Here is a 22,059-nt window from a genome sequence, read left to right as displayed (position 1 = left end):
CAGAAAAAACAAGTGTTGACTGAGGTTAAAGGGAAGATACAACAACACAGGAAACAGAAACAGAACCAAAATGTGGCCAACAAATATAACTAACAAAAACATGAACAAAAACCTTGAAATGAGACAAGACAGATGCAAGAAAAACCCAAAACCTCACATGTCCCTCACCATGTTCTATGAACCTTTAATGGCATGGACTCCCTCAGACCCCATGCTAGAATATCAGCACAACACGACTACCATCTGTGATAGGTTTCCATGATTTTGTCATTACAATGATAGCCGAGGCATGAAGGTAGCCATGCAGGCTGTATGTCAGGGATCTTGCTACAGAAGTTTTGTGTCTGCTCAGATATATTGTGTATCTATCACACCCTGTCATGCATCCTTAATGCAGTCCTGAAAATGTTGCCAAGATCCTGCAAAGACCGTCCATGTTCTGATATCTTTGTTGTGTCAGGATCATCAGCCTGTTATGCTGGTTGGTGTAACAGCCCCATCCAGTTTGTTAAGAACCTTCTGAGTATTTTTTTTTCCAGGTATCAGGTATCCAGGGGCAGATTGGACAGATTGAATAGTAAGGGGTGGACATGTAGCAAAAATGTTGATGCCCTTGTTGCTCTTTGGTTTCTGCTGCTAGAGTCTAGTCTGTTTCCAGTTGTTCAGCAGTTGAACCACATCAGGATGTATGATCCAGTGCCAGTTGACTACAGGAACCCTGAACTTTTTGAGAACCTTTTTAATTGGTTTTCAGCCGTCTCTTGGGTGCAAGTACATTTTTAACAAACAAACAAACCCAAAATACCAAAGCAGCAACCTGCCTGCTGGGGACAGACAAAGAAAAAAAATGACCATGTGAGATATTTTAAATAGCAATCAGGAGACATGTTTTCAGGCGTCGCCATTCCTACGGACACAGTTTGAACTCTGATACCTGGAAAAAAAATACTCAGAAGGTTCTTAACAAACTGGATGGGGCTGTTACACCAACCAGCATAACAGGCTGATGATCCTGACACAACAAAGATATCAGAACATGGACGGTCTTTGCAGGATCTTGGCAACATTTTCAGGACTGCATTAAGGATGCATGACAGGGTGTGATAGATACACAATATATCTGAGCAGACACAAAACTTCTGTAGCAAGATCCCTGACATACAGCCTGCATGGCTACCTTCATGCCTCGGCTATCATTGTAATGACAAAATCATGGAAACCTATCACAGATGGTAGTCGTGTTGTGCTGATATTCTAGCATGGGGTCTGAGGGAGTCCATGCCATTAAAGGTTCATAGAACATGGTGAGGGACATGTGAGGTTTTGGGTTTTTCTTGCATCTGTCTTGTCTCATTTCAAGGTTTTTGTTCATGTTTTTGTTAGTTATATTTGTTGGCCACATTTTGGTTCTGTTTCTGTTTCCTGTGTTGTTGTATCTTCCCTTTAACCTCAGTCAACACTTGTTTTTTCTGCCCCGCCCACCTCCACCTGTCGGCAATGATTATCACTCACCTGTTACCCGTTATCGTCTGTGCTTAAAACCCGGTCCTTTACTCCACTTCTCTGCTGGTTCATTGTTCAGTTCTGTATGTTTCCTGTCCTGGTTGTTCTGTTTCTTCATTTTCATTTGATTTTTTCTCTCAAAAACATTTGGTTCATATAAGCTGAACCACTTTTTTATTGAGAATAATATCTGGAGATTAAGGCATTTTTATTTGTTTGTTGGTTCTGTCTAATTAAACATCATTTTTTCACAATAGGCCTTTTGTGCTTGACATGGGCTGTCAATAAAGACCCCCATGTTAGAGCAAAAGGTGGTCCATGAGTACACTTGGTACCAAGCTACATTGGGCCAAAAGCTGAGGATCGATGTTGTCACTGTAGCTTCAGACCTGCAGGTAAAGAGAGGAGCAGAGCTGTCAGCTGTTTACCACCTGGTGGCATCTTATCTGGAAAAAATGATGTTTAATTAGAGTTGTAAAAGACAGAACCAACAAACAAATAAAAATGCCTTAATCTTCAGATATTATTCTCAATAAAAGAGTGGTTAGGCTTATATGAACCAAATGTTTTTAAGAGAAAAAATCAACATAATTGTCCTGCAGCCACCTGCTGGGTGTGGAGAGACAAAGAAAGATGACCAAGTTAAACAACTTCAGTGGCATTTAGGAGACGTGTCTGCTGTGGCCGATCCTTCTGACACACCAACCCAACGGTGGAAAACTACAAGAAAATCCTGCAGAAATCTGGATTAGTGACTTCTCAAGCTAACTAACAAACCTAGTATCTATGTTTAACACTGTAGTAACTTATGCAGGAAACCTAACCTGTTCCAAATCAGCCACCAAAGCTAATCCACCTTAACAAACACAAAAAAGGGTCAGTTTTACAGATACTGAGCTCAAATTAGCACATAGTCTGAGCTCGAACAGAAATATTTATTTCAAACTTTGGCATAAAAGGAGGCCAGTGGTATTTATTCCTTAACAAGATATTAACTTTCTTGTTTTGTGTGAATGTTGGCTCAGCATTCGCTCTCTTGTTTTCCTCTTTATAGTTTCTACTTCATGTATTTTACAATCAAACTGCTGCACACTGTGTGCAACGTTAGCCGTCATCATAATTTAAAACGTTCAACTCGATCGGAAACAGTTACACTTTTTTAAGTACTGGATTTAAAATTAAGTTTCCCATACAAATGCACCGATATCTTTTCAAATCCATTAAAATTGTTCAACATTGTTCCTGTTGGAATCAGCATAGAGCATATTTGCTCTATTAAAGAAATTAGCTTTTAGTTCCAGTTTTGCAAACTTTAGGCTTTAGAAATAGTTTTGCAAATTTTAGCTTTTGTTCCACTTGTTTAAACTTTAAAATAAAACTTCTGCCTTCATTGTGTTGTCTCTCCTGGTTCAGGATTGGTCATCTAACCTCAGCTGACATGAATGCATGAATATCCAGAGCCGACATCTCGAGGACCAAGAAGCTGAACCAGATTTCTTAAAGATAACTGGGATGCGTTGAACCTGTTTTGTTGGGCGGGCCTCGGGTCACAAGCCAGCTGGGATGGGTTGTCACGCCACAATTGATGAATTTCTTCTCCCAGAGCGTTATTCTTTAACTAATGAGCTGCCATCGGTTGACTGACAGGCTCGCCGAGCAGACAAAGGTATATAAACACCGTGTTGGCTCTCAGAAGGCATCCTTCTCTCAGTCAGTGAAACTGCTGCTGCTGCTCGGACCAAACATCACCTCAAGGTAAAACCTGATTTCACTGTTCAACTAAACTTCAACTGGTCCTGATTTTCATTAAATTCCAGATTTGGTTGTGGTAAATGTGGAAATGAGACAGCTCTTCTAAACACTGACGTATTTCTCCTCCGTTCATTCAGATGACATCTAGTCTTCTCTTCGTGTTGCTCCTTTGTGGACTGGGAATCGGAGCAAATGTGAGTTTGCAAAAGTGGTTGATTTTATGTTTGTTTTGTTAATGGATTAAAATATAAACTTCTTTATCGTGACCAGAGAAGAAGGCAATGAACCACTGAAATGTGCATAAATTAAATCAAAGCAGAAAATTATCATTTCTGTTTGTTTTATTTGACAAGCTGTTGGGTTATGGAGACGGTTTCCTAATAATAAAGGATGAACAAACGATGCGTCACAGATCTCCCATTTCCACCAACCAGATTCTGACTCTTTATTTTTCTTTCTTTTTGTTTTAAATTTCCACAGGCAGGCTGCAACTCAGACCTAGGTTGGTGCTTTTTATCCTCCGGAGGTGACGGGTGTCCAAAAACCACAAATCAATCCTTATGATAGATAAACTATTTCACCGTTTTAGTCTGTGTTGGAGCTGTTGATGAAACTGCAGCATGTTTGTGATGTTTTCTGGAGTTTGTCTTGTTTTGTTAATCTGCCTAAATGTTTGTGAGGTTTGATGCCTGGCTGAGTTTCCAGATGTTTCACAGTTTCCTGTAAGTCCTGCCCTCCTGGATGGACGTGGTACGGAGGCTACTGTTACGTGTTTGACGCCTCTAAACGGGACTGGCATGATTCTGAGGTAAGACAGCTGGTTTTATGTGACATTATTCACAAATACTAAGATTACAGCCATTTAAAGTTGTTATAGATACATCAGCCCAGCAATAAAAGCTGCCTAAAGGGATAGTCTGGTCATTTTTGAAGTCATGTTCTGTCTAATAGTTATCAGTAGTTCGTATCCCATCAGTCTTAAAGCAGGTTTAGAGGATTTCTGACATTTTTTCTGTACTCCTGAGTGCTGAATGACTTTACTGAGATTTGTTGAAGAATGAAGTGAAAACTGAATCATTAAAGTTCAAACAAACAGAAGCTAATTGGTAAAATTGTGTCTAAAAGCTGCATAAAAAGAGAAAAATAGACCAAGTAAGTAGATTTCAGTTTCAAGTTTTTGAAGAAAGGGAGGAAATAAAGTAAATAAAGTATTAAAATATACAAACACTAAAAGTCTTAGCACTCTATTCCTGATCGGGGTGAATGTGTTGATGGTTAAAACAGCTCAAAGTGTGCAGAAGTAGTTTGATAAGCAGGAACAGAAGAGCGTGAACAATGACGTGACTTTTTCGTTCCTCTCAGCGTTTCTGCAACTCATTCGATGGAAATCTGGCCTCCCTTGAAACCCAGTCTGAGTACGAGTTCATCAGAGATCTGATCTACAGGACAGCAGGACGCCACGAGGCAGTCTGGGTCGGAGGCTACGATGCTGTGAAGGTCAGGAAACAAAAACATTTTTACTGACATGAAAAAGAAGTGAACTGACTTTAGGAAACCTCTGTCTCACAGGAGGGGTACTGGTTCTGGAGCGACGGTCTGAAGTTCACCTTCAACGCCTGGGGGAAGAACGAACCCAACAACTTGGGTGGAAATGAGAACTGCATGATGATCAACTTGAATGGTACGAAAATCATCATTTTCCTGAAGACATGTTTTCAGCGCGAACAGCAAGTTGTTTCTGATTAATTCAGCTAAAATAATAAACTGGAGGCTCAGTCTTCGCGTTGGGACAAAAAGCTCTGTTTAGGATCAAACCTCCTGATCAGTTTGGGTTTTCTTAGTTCTACAAGAAAAACACGTGACAGGATTTTCTTACTTATTCTGAATCTCTTTCGCAGGAAAAGATTACGTCAACGATGCAAAGTGTGACGCCAAGCTGGGTTTGGTCTGCGCCAAAGACCCGTGAGTCGTCCCGACGTGTCTGGCGGGAAGATGTCGCTTCCAGCGGGAGGTCAAGCCTCGATGACATCACCGCTGGGAGATAATCGGACATGTCTGCTGACCTGTCCTTCAGATTATCACCCCCAATAAAAGCATGTTCTCTGCAAACGTTTCTGCCACCTGTTTGTGTGATTTTGTTGGATTATTTGAGAGATGTCTGAGGGCTTTGGTAGCTCGGTGGTCAGAGCTGCGGTCGTGTAATCCTGCAGGTTTGAGCCCAGGATGCAGCAGGGGAGGCATCCTGAGTAAAAACAAATCAAATCATTCGTTTTTGCTTGAAGAAGGGAGCAGCCGAGAGAACAAGAAGATTTGAATGATGTCTGAGATAATTTACTAAAATTAGACAAACGTTTCAGGTTCAGATTTCACACAGATCAGTGAAAATCAAAATCTGCAGACTTTTAATAGATAAAACAGAAAACAGTAAACTGTTGTCCTGTATAAAGCATGACAGCTGGAGGCTAAAATCATTAGATTAACCTGATTAAAATCTTACATTATACTCATTAAGAGGCAGTAACGTAAGCATCTTCTTTTTATGTTTCCTAAGCTGATGTTTTTGGCCTTTTCTCATCCACCTCTGTTCACCTGATGCTCAGTCCAGCATCAACAAATGACCCAAAGATAAGAAAAGTCCCCTTGTGTCATGAGCTGGGGGGAAGGAGGCGAACCCTGAGCGCAGACTCATATTGACAACAAACTAATTTATTTAGAAATAAAAGGCAAACCAAAACAAAGGCTGACGTGGCAGCAAAACCTAAACTAAATACAAAAACATTAACTAAACCAAACCTGAACAGACCTGAGACAAGAGATGAACCAATGAGAGACGACGAGACACGAGCAAACGGAAGGACAGCACATCAGGGAGGCAAAGTGTGACAATGAACCGGCAGGGAAATGTGGAAAGTGACCGGGTTTTAAAGGCAGAGGGTGATTAGTGGAAGTGGGCACAGGTGAGGTGATTATGGAGCTAGAGGCAGGTGTAGATGGGTGAGAACAGGGAAGAGAGAGAGAGTGACTGAGGAGAAGTGAATGGTGGCTGAGGCACAGGGAAGAGACAACTAAATAACACAAACAATAAACTAAAACATGAAGACAAAACAAAATACAAAAACTCAGATCCTAACACCTTGGTGGTGAACAGATCCCTTCATTATCATTTCTTAGCAGTTTAACACAAACCAAACACTCGAAGGCCTTATGTCAGTTTAAATGGATTCCCTACAGCAAATTTACCTTTGGATTCAACCCGATTCAAGATGGCTGCCACACCCAGTTCAACCTGGACAAACTATGAGGCTGTAACTCTGTGAATTTTATAGATACTGAGCTCAAATCTGGTGTGGTAGTAGCTGAGAGTCATTCATAAAACAGACTGCAAAGTGCTGAAAGATCACACGAGATGTGATTTATGAATCTGCTTCTTAATAAAAAACAAACATTTCAGTTTGACATTCAGTGTCACATGTTTAAGGTTGTGAGGAGCTAAATATAACCAAATGCAGCTTCTCGTTTTAAAACAGTTATTTTAAAACCAGCTCCTAAATGCGGATTATGGATCTGTTTGCGTTGGTGGGACTCTGAGTATCGGCTGGTTTGTGTGATCACGTCTGTTTTATTCAGATTTCTAACCTTCACTCAGACACACAAATCATTCAAAGCAACAACAGGAACAGATGAATGATATGAGTTTATTTGTGTGAAGAAGATCAGGTTTATCAACACGTCTCTCTTGAAATGATGTCATCGAGGCTTGACATCCTGGAGGAAGTGACATCACGTGGCTTCCTTGTCTCAGACGTGGGGACAACGTGGACACGGCTACGGATCTCTGACACAGAGGAAAGGCTTTCTGCCGTTGCACTTCTCATCGTTGACGTAATCATTTCCTGCAAAAAGAAAATTTAAATAAAATCATTAAGGCACATTTTGGCATATCTGCTTAATGATGATTTTTTTTTCCAGAAATGAAACATATTGCATGTTTGCTGTCATGAACTGTGGATTTAGTTGTATTTTAGGTTTTCTGTCTTTTTACCACTAAGGTCTGCAGACTTCTAACCATCCCTAAATCCAGCTGAAGAACTGGAGGTGACAGATTACCTCTTAAATTGATCTCCATGCAGCTCTCTCCTCCAGCATTGTTGTTTGGTTCCCCTTTGCCCCAAGAGCTGAAGACAAACTTCGACCCATCGCTCCACATCCAGACACCGTCCTGAGAGAGGATGGGTTTAAAAGTCAGTTTCGTGCTTTGACTTTCTGGCAAAGAAACACCGCTGGGAGGTCTTTCTTTAGAAAAGGAAACATCTGAGCCTCTTCTGAGGATCTGACTCCTGACATCCAATAACTTCTGGGCTGCGACTGTTAGAGGCTAGCTGGCAAACGGCATCTCCAAAATGTCTCCGAAGTGGTTCTCGGTTTCCTCGCGGTGTTGTTGGTTTAGTTTTAAATGTGTTCAGAGTAATTATGCAACAAGTTTTCTCTCAAAAACCTTAAACCCGCCTCAGTTTAGTTTCTGTCACTCCAGAGCTCAAAATCTGCACAGAAGTTCCCTTTATGATAAAAAAACTGGCCATGCTGGTTGTCCGAATTTAGTGAGACTGCAATGAAAATTTTACACATTTTCTCACAATTTCAAGTCTCCAGTTTGTCTCCAACAGCTGCAGCTCAGTGAGATACTGGCTTAAAGTGGAGTTTCACCTAAAAGCTGGGATCTCGTTGCCCTGCTGCTGTTGGAGACTTGAAAATGGGACTTTTTTGTTGTTGCAGACTCACTGAATTCTGAATAACTGTATTGTAAATCGTGCACATTATTTTGTTAACCATTTCCTGAACATTTCATCCAAATCTGTTCTTTAGTTTTTACCTGATCTTTGCTGACAGACAAACAAACAACCGGAACCAGAACCTCCGTGGCTGAAGAAACAAGCTGGTTCAACTCTGCCTGTCTTCATGTCTGAAGTGAACTCCAGCAGATTAAATCAGAAAGGAGGTGGGAACAGAGCAGGCTGAGGAGCTACGATGAGCCGAGGTGGACAGCAAAATAGCAGGAATGCAGTTTTATACGCCGTGCACAAGAAAATAGGAGGTGAGTTTCAATAACTGGAAAATTCAGAGACTGCAAAGAGAAATCTGCCTTTTTCCTCACAAATGTGAGTCCCTAACAGTGAGATAACAGATTTAATGAGGCTGAAAGGTTTCCTCTCTGACGCTGAAAGGAAACTCTTGTTTCTTTCACACTGACCTTCACTGCATCGTGGCCTCCAACCCAAGTCCTCGGGTGGGATCCTGCTTCTCTGAAGACCAGGTCCCTTATGAAGGTGTACTCATCGGAGCTTTGGATGGAGGCCAGGTTCCCATCCAGGGAGTTGCAGTGACTCTGAGGGGAGAAAAGAGTCGGCGTCAGCATCACTTCACTGCAGGAGTTATTAAAGATGGTCAGAGTTCTGCAGTTCTTTTAGCATCATGTTGTTTTAAACCGTGTCACATGATTACAGACTCATCTGTGGTTGTTGTACCTCAGCATCGGCCCAATCCTTCTCACTTTTCACAAACAGGTAACAGTGGCCTCCGTACCAGGTCCAACCAGGAGGACAGGTCTCACAGAAAGCCGCTGCAAATAATAAGAATAATAAAACACAACAGAACCATAACACTAATAAAACAAATACGTAAAAATCCAAAAACAGTCAAGTTTCTATAAAAGTTTTCTGTTCAGCTGTGAAGACGCCTCACCTGGTCGAGGAGCACATTTCGTCTGTGGAGGAAAGAAAAGACGGATTAGAAACTAATTCTGTCCGATAAATTAGTGCTTGAACTGTGGCTGCATGAAAGAAAACATTAAAGAAACTAAAAAAATTATAATTGTTTTACTGCTTCCTCTTCAGTTTGTTTTTAAGAGGAAAAAAAAAAAAACAGAAAAATCTTTTGTTTTAGTCGGAATTCTGCTGCGGAAATGAGCAGCAGGTTGTTAAGCATGCAGATTTGATAAAGATTTAATAAAGAAGCTAAAACTGAAGTAAAACTGATAAAATAAAAATAGTAAAAGCATAAACCATCTTTTAAAAAGAAGCCAAAAATTTGTGAAGAGCAGTTTTTTAAAGATTTGAAGAAATCTTGAAGCATTTCTTTGAGAAATTAAATTCTAACTAAAGTTAAATAATTAAAAAAGTATATAAGCTACAAAAACCTAAAGTTGCAGCTAAAATGTCCAAAAGGAGCTGAATGTTTTGATAAATAGACGGTTAAAAGAGCTGAAAGTAGTTAGATTTTATTTTAAAAACAGGAAACCGTAAACGCTGACTCGGCTTTTAGACAATAAAAGCTGAAATGTTGCTGAAGAAAACAGAAACGGATCGTTTCTTCTAACTCACGGTTCCTCCGGTCCACAGAGTGCAGAGGATCAGGGTGAAAAGGAGACCTGAGGCCATCTGTGAGAACAAGTTTCAGTCGTTTTTCTTTCAAAGACTGAAATATTTTCCATATAATATCTGTACGCCTTCAGCTTCTATCAGGACTGAATGATTGATTCTTCCTTATATATCTCAGCCGACACATCCTGCTGATGGAAACAAGTTTTACCTTCTGGTGATGAGATGAAGGCGAAGCTGCAGAGTTAGAAACACGTCTTCAGAAAGCAAACGCAGCTTTTATAACACAGGTTTGCTGTTTTAGGCTTGTTGAACCAGAATACGTTAAATATTGTCACAAGGTCGCCGACAAAAAGCTTTCTGAGGAAAGTCTAGGTGTTCACCATCATGATAAACAAAAGGGAGTGTTTACTTGGAACGTAAGGAGCCACAGTTCTGGAAACAGCAAACATTCATTATTATTGTCATTATTGGCTCATTTCTCTTGTTGACTTTTGAGCTTTAATCTGAACTCAGCTGGCTCTTCTGGTTGTACAAATGTAGGAAATAAATGAAGACTGAGTGCAGCTGGAAAGAGTTTATGAAGCTTTAACTTCTGCAAGAAATGGGTTTTGCAGAAGCTGCAGGAATCTGATCAGTTGGTACAGAACACCTGAATCAGGCTGACTCTGACAGGTAATCAGTTCAATCCCAGAACAAACCGTTCTCACCTAAACCTTCGAGCAGAACCTGGAAGCTGAAGCCGGTACGGGTCCAGCTGCCCTGAGGGTTGGTCCTGAAATGTAGGTGAAAAAAGGTAGTTCTCACACAGAAATGATAGACGGGGACTCATATCTCATTTCAGCCAAATATGGAGGATTTATTGACATAACTGATCATCTGATCATCTTCAGAATTTCCCCAAAATCTCAAAGCATCTTTGAAACCGGGCCGTATTTATACAGACAAAATACATTGGTGTGTATTGCATATTTCTGACCAGTTCATGATTGGTCAAAAGTTTGCAGGAAACCAGGCCAGGCCGCTAGATCAGTCCATCCCAGTACAGACCCATTGTTTTCCAGGACCTGTCTTAACATTATTAACAACCTTTCTAACATATCCTTTCTAAGTACTGTTCTGGAAAGTTCTTGGCTCTCTCAACACACGAACATAACTCTTGTCACCCTTCTTCTTCCATACTTAGTAAACTTTGCAGCCTCTCTGCATCCTCCTCCACATGATCAGGTTTACAGCCAGCTTCTCTCTGAGCTGCGAATGTTGGGGAGTCAGCAGCTCCAAAATGTGTGAAAATAGATTCATTTTCTGTTGCAGGCTCACTGATTTCTGAGTGTTTGTGAAATTCTTATTTTTGTTCAAACACCAGAAAAGATTCAGCTGTCCTCTGAAAGGACCGAAGAAATCATGTAAACTGGTGTCAGAAAGCTGCATAAAAAAGGTTTAATTCTCTAAGGTTTTTGAGCTGAAATCAATCTAAAACTAAACTAAATTAGGTAAAATTCAGACTAAAGAGTGAAACAGCTGGAGGTAAAAGTGTCAGGATGGAAAAATTCTGGTAAGTTAGGAAAAAAGTAGTTTTTTTTTTCAAACTGATCGTGTTTAAAAGGATTTTCTCAGACTGTTAGGATGAAATTTATGATTCTTGGTTACTTGTTATTCAAAAAGTCAACTTTAATTGTGTGTTTAACTTTTTTAAAAAAAAACACAGGTGTGTTCCACCTGTTTAATCAGTTTAATCCCCAATAGTTTGACTTCTGACAGACGGCTCACCTCTTTTAATAATAAAACTTGGTATATTTGCTCTTCGTCGACTGTCTGTTTGTCTGGAAGGCGTAGGGCCGGAGGTACAGCACCAACCGTAGGAAACATTAAATAAGGTGAGCTAAAACAACATCTTCATTATAGATTTACTCTAAATGCCAACAGCCTGTTAGATTTCTCTGCAGCTCAGATAAATAGTTCAGGATCCAGACTCTTCGACTTTCGTTTTTCCATTTGAAAAAAGCTGAGGTCAGGATCAGGATCAGGAGAGAGGAGAGAGATGATGGATGTTGGAGTCCCTTTAAAAATTAACAGAAAATTTGTAGTTTTCTTTATTTCTCAACAAGATCATAAAATCCAGCCCGACAGGAAGTATTTTTCCAGCGTTTTCCTGAGTTACAGCAAAAACCCAACAGGTCACCTCCTAAATCATTTACAGAAGAACATCACGCTTCCTGATGAAGAAGTTCATGAGGAGACTAATCACACGACAAGAAGCAAAGACTGAAGTAAATCTTTTCTACACAAACACAACCTAAATTTGATCCTGCATAAAAAAAACAAGCAACTAATCTTGATTCACAACCATAAACTCTGGATTTATTTGGGAAGAGCTGAAAACCAACATTCATGCTGTTATTTTCACCGAAAATGTATTTTTTTTTTTTTTTTGCTTTTATTTGAGCCGCAGATGAGTGTTGTATTTCCTACAAAGCACCAGGAGGTGGCAGCAGAGCTCTCAGTTTCAAACAGGATGAATAGTTTTAAGTTTTATCAAATCCTTTCTTTTAGGAGGGAATATAAATAAAGTGTTTTTATCTGGTTTTAGATGATGTGTCATGTCTTCAGGCAGCTTTTCTGTGAATTACTGAGACTTTAATGAGGATCAGAAACTGTTTCTGGATGAGATTCTGAGATTGTGTGATGTTTAAATTAATTAAATGAAATATTAAATATTACATCCAGAACAATATGTGTATGGTTACTGAGTTTATATGCAAGGTTAGTTTATTACCTTAACTTAAATTATTATTATTATTATTATTATTATTATTATTATTATTATTATTATTATTATTATTGTTGTTGTTGTTGTTGTTGTTATACCTGAACCTGACAGTCTGTGTGTGTGAATTATTATTATTATTATTATTATTATTGTTGTTGTTGTTGTTGTTGTTGTTGTTGTTGTTGTTGTTGTGTGTGAAAGCTAATTCAGTATACTTGCTCTATTTTTTATGATAAATTTAGCTTTTAACTAAACTTTTGTAACTTTTAGCTGTTACCTACAGTTCTGCTGTTTTTATCTTTTAGCTAGTCTTTTGTTATTTTTAGCTTTTAGCTGATGTTCTGCTACATTTAGCTAGTCTTTTACTTTTAGCTTCTAGCTAGCCCTTTTGACATTTTCATCAATTTTCATTTTCTTTTGTTACTTTAGCTTATAGCTAGACTTTTGCTACATTTGGCTTTTAGCTGATGTTTTGCTCCTTTTAGCTACTAGTTAGTCTGGTGCTCTGCTTCTTTTAGCTTTAAAGCTCAGTTTTAGCTTTTACGTTATTCAGCTCTGAGCACTGCTTTTCTGTAGAAAATGCAAATTATCTAATTATTATTATTAATAGTAGTAGTAGTAGTAGTTGTTGTTGTTGTTGTTGTTGTGTTTTTAAGAAGTGAGCAGTTCTGTTTGGATAAAAGCAGTTAGTTGTCACTGTCGCTGTGATGCATTCGTCGTTACTAGAAATTTCGAAATTTTCCAAACTTCACCTTTAAACATAAAATCAAAACATTACAACAAGTCCGATTTCTCGTGTGGTATCTGAGTATTTTCCAAAATGGGTCTGAAATGGTTTAATCTTCTGCTCCTAACTCACTGTGGCCGAAAATAACTTATCGTTCAAGCAGAGAGTGATATTTCCGAGCTATACTGCGAACGCAGCACTCTCGTCACGCCTGCTGTTTCGTTGGGTCCGCTCCATTTAAATCACGGGTGAACAAACCGGCCAGGAGGGAAAACGAGCAAATGAAAACAATGACATTAACACTGTATAAAACTTGTTTTACTTTTTTTATTTTAAAAATTAGAAGTCGTGTGACCAGCGCCGTTTTTACATTTAGTGGATTTGCCGCTAATAAAGGCTGGTGTTGACTCCGCCTTTTTGGAGCTTCACCGGCGTAAACGGGCGTGATAAATCGAGTACTCAGTCGACTGTGGTGCGCTCACGTTACCTTCGATGCAAATGGTAACTTTGTGATTTCGATCTCTTCTCAAGAAAAACAATCAAAGAAATCTATCACACTTCATCAGATTTTTGTGTAAGTGTTTAAAGTTTTACGTGTTTACACTAAATGCTGCATTTTATGGTATTTTAAAAGGAGATCTCGCAAAGATTTCACAAACTTTGTTTATAATTATTGATCTAATGCAAATATGGACAAAGTTTTCTGAGTGTATCGGTTTTTCTAGTTGAATTAGTTAACATTTAGAGTACGGTGTTAACAGTAAAGCTCCAAAGTCATTCTGAATACAGTTGTTTTGCTCACTTTATGCGTCTAACGCGCGTTCCGTTACGTTTAAGTCCTATTTCCGAGGCTCCCTGAACGCGGCACCGGGTTTTTACGCAGCGGCCGCAGCTTTTCCTCTGCGGCGCTTCGGGATTTAAAACAACCAAAAACGATTAGATGAAGTTTGTTGTCTGGATTTACTCAGAGTAAACAGCCCGGGGCCGAGTCCAGCTCGGGGTTCGGTTCTGTAAGAGGAAGCTGGGCTCGTTGTGGAGGTTGTAGCTGATGCTAGCTGACATCTGTTAGCTGTTAGCTGCAGCTTTTCCCACATGTTGGTCTCATCAGGTCCAGGTTTCTGTCACACATGAGCTCCCATCAGGTCCTCAGGGATAAACTCCTCCTGAAACGAGCTGCTTGTGTTCCTCTGACTCAGATCCATCATTTTCATCCACATCTGATCAGATTTAAAGCCTGAAGTTGGAGCTTTCTCTGCAGGTAGGACTCTGGAAACTTTACTGCACTTAAAACAAACTTTATATGTCAAATATTTAAAGTCAAGCTCATGATTTATTTGTGCAAACACTTTGGATTTGATAAAAGTTGTCTGAATATCATCTGCTGTAGAAAAGTTGCTTTAAAATCATTTAAATGGATGAACCTAAATAAACAGATTTATTTCTAATTGTTTTAACCAACAGATCAAATTCCTGCTTTCTGCTTAAACTTCAGATTTATGCCTGAAACATGAGAAATGTCAACTTGTAACATCCATTTCAGTTTTAAATAAATATAATGACAAAAACTAAACATGTTGAGCAAAAATAATTAACTTTTCTTTTTAAGGAATGCTGTCTCACAAAACCTTTAATTTCACGTGTTAAACTTAAAATAATTATTTTTACTGGACGTTATCTGACTGAAAACTGTAATAAAAGCAGTTTAATGTGGAATAACATAAATTAAATTGCTGTAATCAACAAACTAATAGTTGTAGCTCTGATTACATTCACTAAAAACATTTCTTATAAAATTTGGATTTTTAAAATGTTTAAATCACCAATTAAAATCTCTGATTTTTATCTCAAACTTTGTTTTATTAAAAATGCTTTGAAATATAACTTTATTTCTAAATATATTGCTTTATTTTAGTCAATTTAAAATGTAAAGATTGATGTATTCCAACAAAAAAATACATTTATGTAATTATTTCCTATTAATATTAGTAACAACTTGACATTTAAGTACATTAGTAATTAAATTCAAACTCATTAATATTATTTATGCTCATGAAGAGTCAGAGAGACCCGACTGTCGCTGGTTCCGAAACATTTAGTATTATTTTATCCATTTATGAAACACTTTTAGCCTAATTATGGTATTAATAATCATTTTAAAGGTTATTTAATTTCTGTAGACACACCCAGACCCCAGCTTTGATCAGAAGTTTAAATTTGACAAATGTTGTCCTCTGCAGCACATTTTGCTGAATCTTGTCTCGTTTTACGGCTGAGAATTGATCCAGAACTTTTTGAAACTTTGAGCTCAAAGTCCGTAAATATGGATCCATTTCCTTCCAGCAGCGGAAAACTGGGAATGATTTCAAAAGACGAAACAAACTGAATCAACGTCTCGTTGTCCGACAGGCGGAGGAATAAACAACAGCAGAGATGATGAAGAGCCGCAGCCTGAACTGCGTTTGAGACGAGAGTTCAGGAATATTTACTGCATCCGTTTTGTGTCCTCCTCAGAAGTTTTTCCCATCATGGTGAACCAAGTTCAGCGAGTCGACGGCGGCTGGCAGTCGGGGAAAAGTGACTCGAGCGGTGCCAGCAACAGCGGCGGGGAGAGCTCCAAGGAGAGCTCGCGATGTTCGACGCCGGTGCTGGACGCCGACCGCTCGGACCGGCTGCGGGACAAGATGAGGAGGAGGACGGAGTCCAGGGACCACTGGTTCTCGCTGGAGTTCTTCCCTCCACGCACAGCGAGCGGCGCCGTCAACCTCATCTCCAGGTGCATCAGATAAAAGGAGTATTTTAGATGCTGACGATCAGTAAAACTTTAAAGGTTACAGGAAGGAGAATCTTTTCACAGTAAATTAATGTCATTTTTATGAAGTTGTTTCCTCTGGTTTCAGCTACCAGGAACTAAACCAAACATGTTTGTTTGTTTCCTCAGGTTTGACCGTATGGGCTCCGGGGGGCCCCTCTTCATCGACGTCACCTGGCACCCCGCCGGAGACCCGGGCTCCGATAAGGAGACCTCCTCCATGATGATCGCCAGCACGGCGGTGAACTACTGCGGCCTGGAGAGCATCCTCCACCTGACCTGCTGCAACCAGACCAAAGAGAAGATCACAGGTTACCTGGCCAAGGCCAAACACCTGGGCCTGAAGAACATCATGGCTCTGAGAGGAGGTACGAGCTGCCGGAACGGGTCCGACCAGGGGGTGGAGATAAAAGGCCTGAAATTCTCAGAAAAGAAAGAGCGAAGCTGAATCTAAACTTCTGAGAAAAGCTTACCTGCCTGTACAGGTGTGGGCTGTTCCAGCTGGGACTTTTCTCACTTCCTGTCCCACAGTGTTGACTTTTCTTTGATATGAGGTGTTCCCAAAGTTCACGTCCTCTGAGCGGGACTCGTATTTCCCAGATTTAATCAATTTCAAAAAGTTTAAATATAAAATAGAACAGAAATTCTAAAACAGGTTAATTTAACCTTAAACCCACCTGGTTTCTGTAGCTCAGGTGTGGGACAGAATGCTTTGATGCCTCAGAAACATGATCATCGTGCCTCATCTTCATCAGCTGATCTCCGTTAATCACCACGTCGGGCATCAAGTATTCGTCTCACTGCTTCTGTAGCCTAAAATCCTCCCACAACAGTTTTCTTCTCCAAATGTGAGATTCCAACTTACTGAATGTCTTCAGAGATTAAAAGTAAGGTCAAATCAACCCAGTTGCATGGAGGCAGAAGTGTGATGGTGTGGGATTGTGTTGCTGAGCGCAGCACCTTTCAGAAACATCCTGAATTCTGATTTATTCAACTTCATAACAACAGCAGTGTCTGAAAAGATGAGCCTCGTTAATCATGGTGGAGGTTCGAGGCATGACGCTCTGATTTCTCCACAGACCCGGTGGGATCCGACTGGGAGGAAGAGGAGGAAGGCTTCAACTACGCCGTCGACCTGGTGAAACACGTCCGCTCGGAGTTTGACGAATACTTCGACATCTGTGTCGCCGGTGTGTTGATGGAGAGACGAAGGCTGAAGCTTTGAACACTAAACCCCGCCCCCCAGTCTGAGAACCGTTAGTTTAAAGGAACTGGGATGAAAAATGTCTGCAGCAGACATCTGAAGTTGTCTCTGTGAAACGAAACGAGCTTCAGGGCTTTGGTCCATGTGTCCCATCATGTCTTCCCTCTCCAGGTTACCCCACGGGTCACCCTGAGGCGGAGAGCTACGAGGACGACCTCAGGCACTTGAAGGAGAAGGTGGACGCCGGAGCGGACTTCGTCATCACTCAGCTGTTCTTCAGAGCCGACACCTTCCTGAAGTTTCTGGACGACTGCAGGGCGATCGGCGTCACGTGTCCCATCCTACCTGGAATCTTCCCCATCCAGGTACAAACGGCTCCTTCCAGGAACAGAAACACTGTTAATGATTACCACAGACTCCTGAAACCTGGGGCTGATATCCTCAGATCTGCTGAAAAACGTTTTTACACGTAGCTGTTCGATCACCGGGGCGGAGACATCAGGGACGGGTAAAGATGAGGTATTAAAAACTTTTATTGGTGTAGATTGTGCTGATTTATTCAGGACTGGGTTTATTCACTGTCAGTGATGGAGGTTCGAGTCTCCCTGTGATCCTGGCAGGGTCTCCTATGACACACTGGCCTCAGCAGAGGAGGCAGGAAGGTCATTAGGGTCATTAGGGCCGTGCAGGGCAATAAAACGGCAACCTTCAGCGATAAAATGCTGAGAGTGCAGCAGCTTTCGAGGAATTCTCTCTGCAGCAAAACTTATCTGCTGCTTCTTCACCCAGATATTTTATTGGTGTTTCCAGCTAGAATCCAGATTAGAGGAAAAAGGAGTCGAAGACCTGCAGCACCTGTCAGGTTTCAACACACCTGGTCACGACCGAGTCTGCTTTATGCTAGAGAAGAAAACAACCGAACTGTGAAATTTCTTTTTATAATAAACAGTGTTTAAAATGTGTGGAATCATTGTTGAGTTCTGAAAGGGAGCTTTTATTTGTGACATCTGTACACAGCTGGTTTTCCCTGAATCGCCTTCCTGAGGTGATTTATGGAGCGCAGGTAGGTCTGTTTGTCATCACCTTAATGTGTCTGAGGCTAATTAACTGCTTTAATTAAACATAGCAGAATTAATAAAAACACTTGAAGGGATCTCAGGTCCTTCCACGGTTGACCCCCCTCCCACCAACATCATGTTCCTGACTTTAAAAATAAAAGTGCTGTTTAAAAGGCAGACAGGAGACCCAGAGTATGACTGTGAGGGAAAACTACAAGAAATGATCAGAACTTTATTATTTCTTGAAAACCTTCCCGGACGCACAGCATGGTGTAATGCTGAGCACCTGGCAGGAAACACGAGCAGCGAGTTCTTCTTCTACTGTGGGTTAATCGCATTAAATATATACAGAAATAACTGCTGCCAACATACGTTTTAAGCCCCCCACCAAGTTTTAATGTCCCCAGGAATTTACCTTAAAACCTACATCAGATAACCTTTTTTCAGATGTTGACTCACATCGTTCTTACCTTCCTGCTGTTTGTTTAAATATTCATTTTTCTAATTAATTATTTCAAGCATAAAAAGGTCGTGACAACCGTCGACATGTATTCTAACACCAGACCTTATGTTCCTCCCTTCTCCTGTTGGGACTTAAAGCCACCAACATGTTGGATTTTTGGAACCAGAGTCTGAGCAGTAGTGATGTAAGGCTTTAAGCCCCGCCAACTCCTCCATGCACACCAGTCATGGAATTACATGACCTTTCTTTTATAAAAGAATATTCGAACAAACAGCAGTAAGGGAAGAATGACGTCAAACAATCACTCGAATGCTTAAAACTTGACTGGAACCAGCAAACGGAGAACCTGGAGCCATTCTGGCTTCATCTTAGCTGCTTCTGGCTGCACGGTGTTGTTTTCTCATTATCTTTACCTTCTGTTCAATAAGAGAACTGCAGCAGCGCCGGTATAAGCAGCAACAAACCCTCTAAAAGTGTGCTTCAACCTGATCATGTGATCGACTCGTATTCCAGGAAAATAGAAGTTACCTTTAGTTTTATTAATCATAACAACTGATGGAGTGTTAAACACATCTACTGCTGTTTAATCATGATTGATAATAAATCTGGACTTTTCCTGTTCCCCTCCAGGGTTATCAGTCTTTGCGTCAACTCGTCAAGCTGTCCAAGCTCGTGGTTCCGGAGGAGATCACCGAAGTCATCGAACCAATCAAAGACAACGACGCTGCCATCCGGAACTACGGGATCCATCAGGCGGTGGAGATGTGTCAGGTTCTGTTGGACAGTGGGAAAGTCCCGGGCCTCCATTTCTACACGCTGAACCGAGAAGTCGCAACCATGGAGGTCCTCCGACAGCTGGGGCTCTGGGTAGAAGATCCCAGGTTCGTCCCAAAGACACGGTGCTTTAGAGACAGATGGACTCGGTTATTAATTAACAGCTTTACTGGAACCTTTTAGAGACAGTAACCATCGTTAGCTTCCTGTTCTTCATGTTGAAACGCCTCAGAGAACCGGGCAGGTTCATCTGGTCTTCTGTGGACCTGGTCTTGAGTGAAACAGCTTGTTTTTTTTGTTTTTACCCCAGACGGCCTCTTCCCTGGGCAGTCAGCGCACATCCCAAACGCAAAGTGGAAGATGTTCGACCGATCTTCTGGGCCTCGAGGCCCAAGAGTTACATCTACCGGACCCAGGACTGGGATGAGTTCCCCAACGGCAGATGGTAGGTCCCTTCAGTTTTAAAGTCCCGTCAGTCGTGTTTCTGTCAACGTGCGTGTCCTGCTGTCTCCTCCAGGGGAAACTCGTCCTCTCCAGCGTTCGGCGAGTTGAACGATTACTACTTGTTCTACTTGAAAAGCAAATCGTCAAAAGAGGCGCTTCTGAGGATGTGGGGCGAGGAGCTGAAGAACGAAGAAAGCGTTTTTGACGTTTTCACCAGCTACATCACAGCCCAGCCAAACGGAAATGGACATCAGGTAGAAAAGTCACGTCGGGTACCAGACCTCCTGTTTTCCTTCTGCTGTAAAATCAGCTAACAGCTGAGCTTTTAGAGTGAAGAATCCGAGGTTCTCCTTCGTTGTCAGGTGATGTGTTTGCCGTGGAATGATGAGCCTCTGGCCCCAGAAACCAACCTGCTGAAGGACGAGCTGGAGAAGGTGAACCGACGAGGAGTCCTCACCATCAACTCCCAGCCCAACATCAACGGTAAACCGTCCACGGACCCCGTGGTGGGCTGGGGGCCGGCGGGGGGCTACGTCTTCCAGAAGGTGGGAACTCTCAGTCGAGTCGTTTCTGGATGAAAGGTTCAGAGAGTGTCTGAAAAGCTTTCATCCATCAGGCCTACCTGGAGTTTTTCACCTCCAGTGAAAACGTGACCGCCCTCCTTAAAGTCCTGAAGAAATACGAGCCCCGCGTCAACTACCACATCGTTAACGTGCACGTAAGTCCGAACGCCGAGCGTCCCGCCAGCCGGTCCGAGTCTGAGCGGTTGGTCACATTAGTTTGTTTCCAGGGTCAGAACCTGACCAACGCCCCAGAGATGCAGCCCAACGCCGTGACGTGGGGCATTTTCCCCGGCAGGGAGATAGTTCAGCCCACGGTGGTGGACCCGGTCAGCTTCATGTACTGGAAGGTGAGGTCCCGTTCGCCGCCGCACCAAGTCTTTGGTCCAGAGGTTTAAATGGGGCTTTATGATGAGGATATGACTTAAAACTGGATGCCGAAATTAGCCGAAGAAGCTGAAATTAGCTGAAAGCTCCAGTACACCAGGCGAGCTAAAACCAAAAGGAGCCAACGGCTAAAAGCTAAAAGTAGCACGTCTAGTTAAAATCATGATATAAAGACTGAAACACACGATTCCATCAGTAAATAGTAACTCTGACTGTTTGTAGCAGAACATCGTCTGATTTGGACACAACTTGCAGAAAAAAAGTGGAAACATTTTCCCGTCTTTCTTCTTCTTCTCCAGATTCTCCTTTCAAACGTAGATATTTCTGCATCTTTTCTCTCAAATCCCTCCAGAGTTTGTTTCTTACTTTTAATAACTTTTTTGACAAATACAAACTCTGATTAATAAACACAAAGTCTTTGCCTGAAAACTGAGTCCATAAAAAAGCTTAAAAACTGAGTAAAACATCTAGAAAGAGCCTAAATTTGGCTGTAGAATAAAACCTGAAATCAACTTCCTGTTTCTTCAGGACGAAGCCTTCGCCCTGTGGATCGAGCAGTGGGCCAAACTCTACGAAGATGAGTCGCCGTCACGGATGATCATCAAGTACGTCCACGACAACTACTTCCTGGTCAACCTGGTGGATAACGACTTTCCTCTGGAGAGCTGTCTGTGGCAGGTCCTCGACGACATGTTTGAGCTGCTCGACGCCACGCTGGAGCTGCTCGGCGAGCAGGTGGCGCCGCTCGGCGCTCAGGCGACGTCGCTCGGCGCGCAGGCGGAGCCGCTCAGCGTGCAGACGCTGCTTGGCGTGCAGACGGAGCCACTTGATGCGCAGGCGGAGCCGCTCAATTCGCAGACGGAGCAGCTCGATGCGCAGACGGAGCCGCTCAATTCGCAGACGGAGCAGCTCGATGCGCAGACGGAGCAGCTCGACATGCAGACGGAGCCGGTCAGCGTGCAGACGCTGCTCGGCGTGCAGATGGCGCCGCTCGGCGAGCAGACGGCGCCCGAATAAAGTCTGATTTTTAAAAAACAAACTGATGGTTTTTAGGAAAGAAGTAACTCTAATAGGATCCTTTTATATTTTATAGAAAGGTGCCTTTAAAAGAACATATTTAACGGTATTTTAAACCCTTTTTGTAGATATTAACTAAAACATTTAAATAAAATAAGCTGAACTTTAATCTGAAATGAAGATGAAACCATTTTTTATTTCCTCATCATCTTTAAAA

General features: G+C 41.6%; 3 protein-coding genes across 3 annotated transcripts; 2 read left to right on the top strand and 1 right to left on the bottom strand.

Annotated features, from left to right (window-relative positions):
- Positions 1-3,162: 3,162 nt before the first annotated feature.
- LOC108249411 (galactose-specific lectin nattectin) lies at positions 3,163-5,368 on the top strand. The gene is made up of 7 exons (XM_017438801.3): positions 3,163-3,258; positions 3,393-3,449; positions 3,736-3,757; positions 3,972-4,063; positions 4,618-4,752; positions 4,825-4,936; positions 5,154-5,368. Exons 2-7 carry the CDS (start codon positions 3,393-3,395, stop codon positions 5,219-5,221), a joined length of 486 nt encoding a protein of 161 aa, XP_017294290.1. The 5' UTR covers positions 3,163-3,258; the 3' UTR covers positions 5,222-5,368.
- Positions 5,369-6,931: 1,563 nt separating this feature from the next.
- Positions 6,932-9,921, bottom strand: LOC108249410 (galactose-specific lectin nattectin-like). Its single transcript, XM_017438800.3, has 7 exons — positions 9,841-9,921; positions 9,633-9,689; positions 8,995-9,016; positions 8,778-8,872; positions 8,504-8,638; positions 7,363-7,474; positions 6,932-7,148 (listed from the first exon to the last, which is right to left on the bottom strand). The coding sequence occupies exons 2-7, from the start codon at positions 9,687-9,689 to the stop codon at positions 7,081-7,083; spliced, it is 489 nt and encodes a 162-aa protein (XP_017294289.1). The 5' UTR covers positions 9,841-9,921; the 3' UTR covers positions 6,932-7,080.
- A 4,065-nt stretch (positions 9,922-13,986) lies between these two features.
- On the top strand, positions 13,987-22,011 carry mthfr (methylenetetrahydrofolate reductase (NAD(P)H)). Its single transcript, XM_025002151.2, has 12 exons — positions 13,987-14,384; positions 15,638-15,899; positions 16,065-16,303; positions 17,015-17,125; positions 17,311-17,504; positions 19,291-19,541; positions 19,745-19,879; positions 19,952-20,132; positions 20,241-20,423; positions 20,495-20,596; positions 20,669-20,788; positions 21,354-22,011. The coding sequence occupies exons 2-12, from the start codon at positions 15,652-15,654 to the stop codon at positions 21,840-21,842; spliced, it is 2,253 nt and encodes a 750-aa protein (XP_024857919.1). The 5' UTR covers positions 13,987-14,384; positions 15,638-15,651; the 3' UTR covers positions 21,843-22,011.
- The last annotated feature ends 48 nt before the right edge of the window (positions 22,012-22,059 follow it).

The sequence above is a fragment of the Kryptolebias marmoratus genome, linkage group LG8 (assembly GCF_001649575.2).
Source record: "Kryptolebias marmoratus isolate JLee-2015 linkage group LG8, ASM164957v2, whole genome shotgun sequence".
NCBI lineage: Eukaryota > Metazoa > Chordata > Actinopteri > Cyprinodontiformes > Rivulidae > Kryptolebias > Kryptolebias marmoratus.
This window is presented reverse-complemented; position numbering and strand designations above follow the sequence as displayed.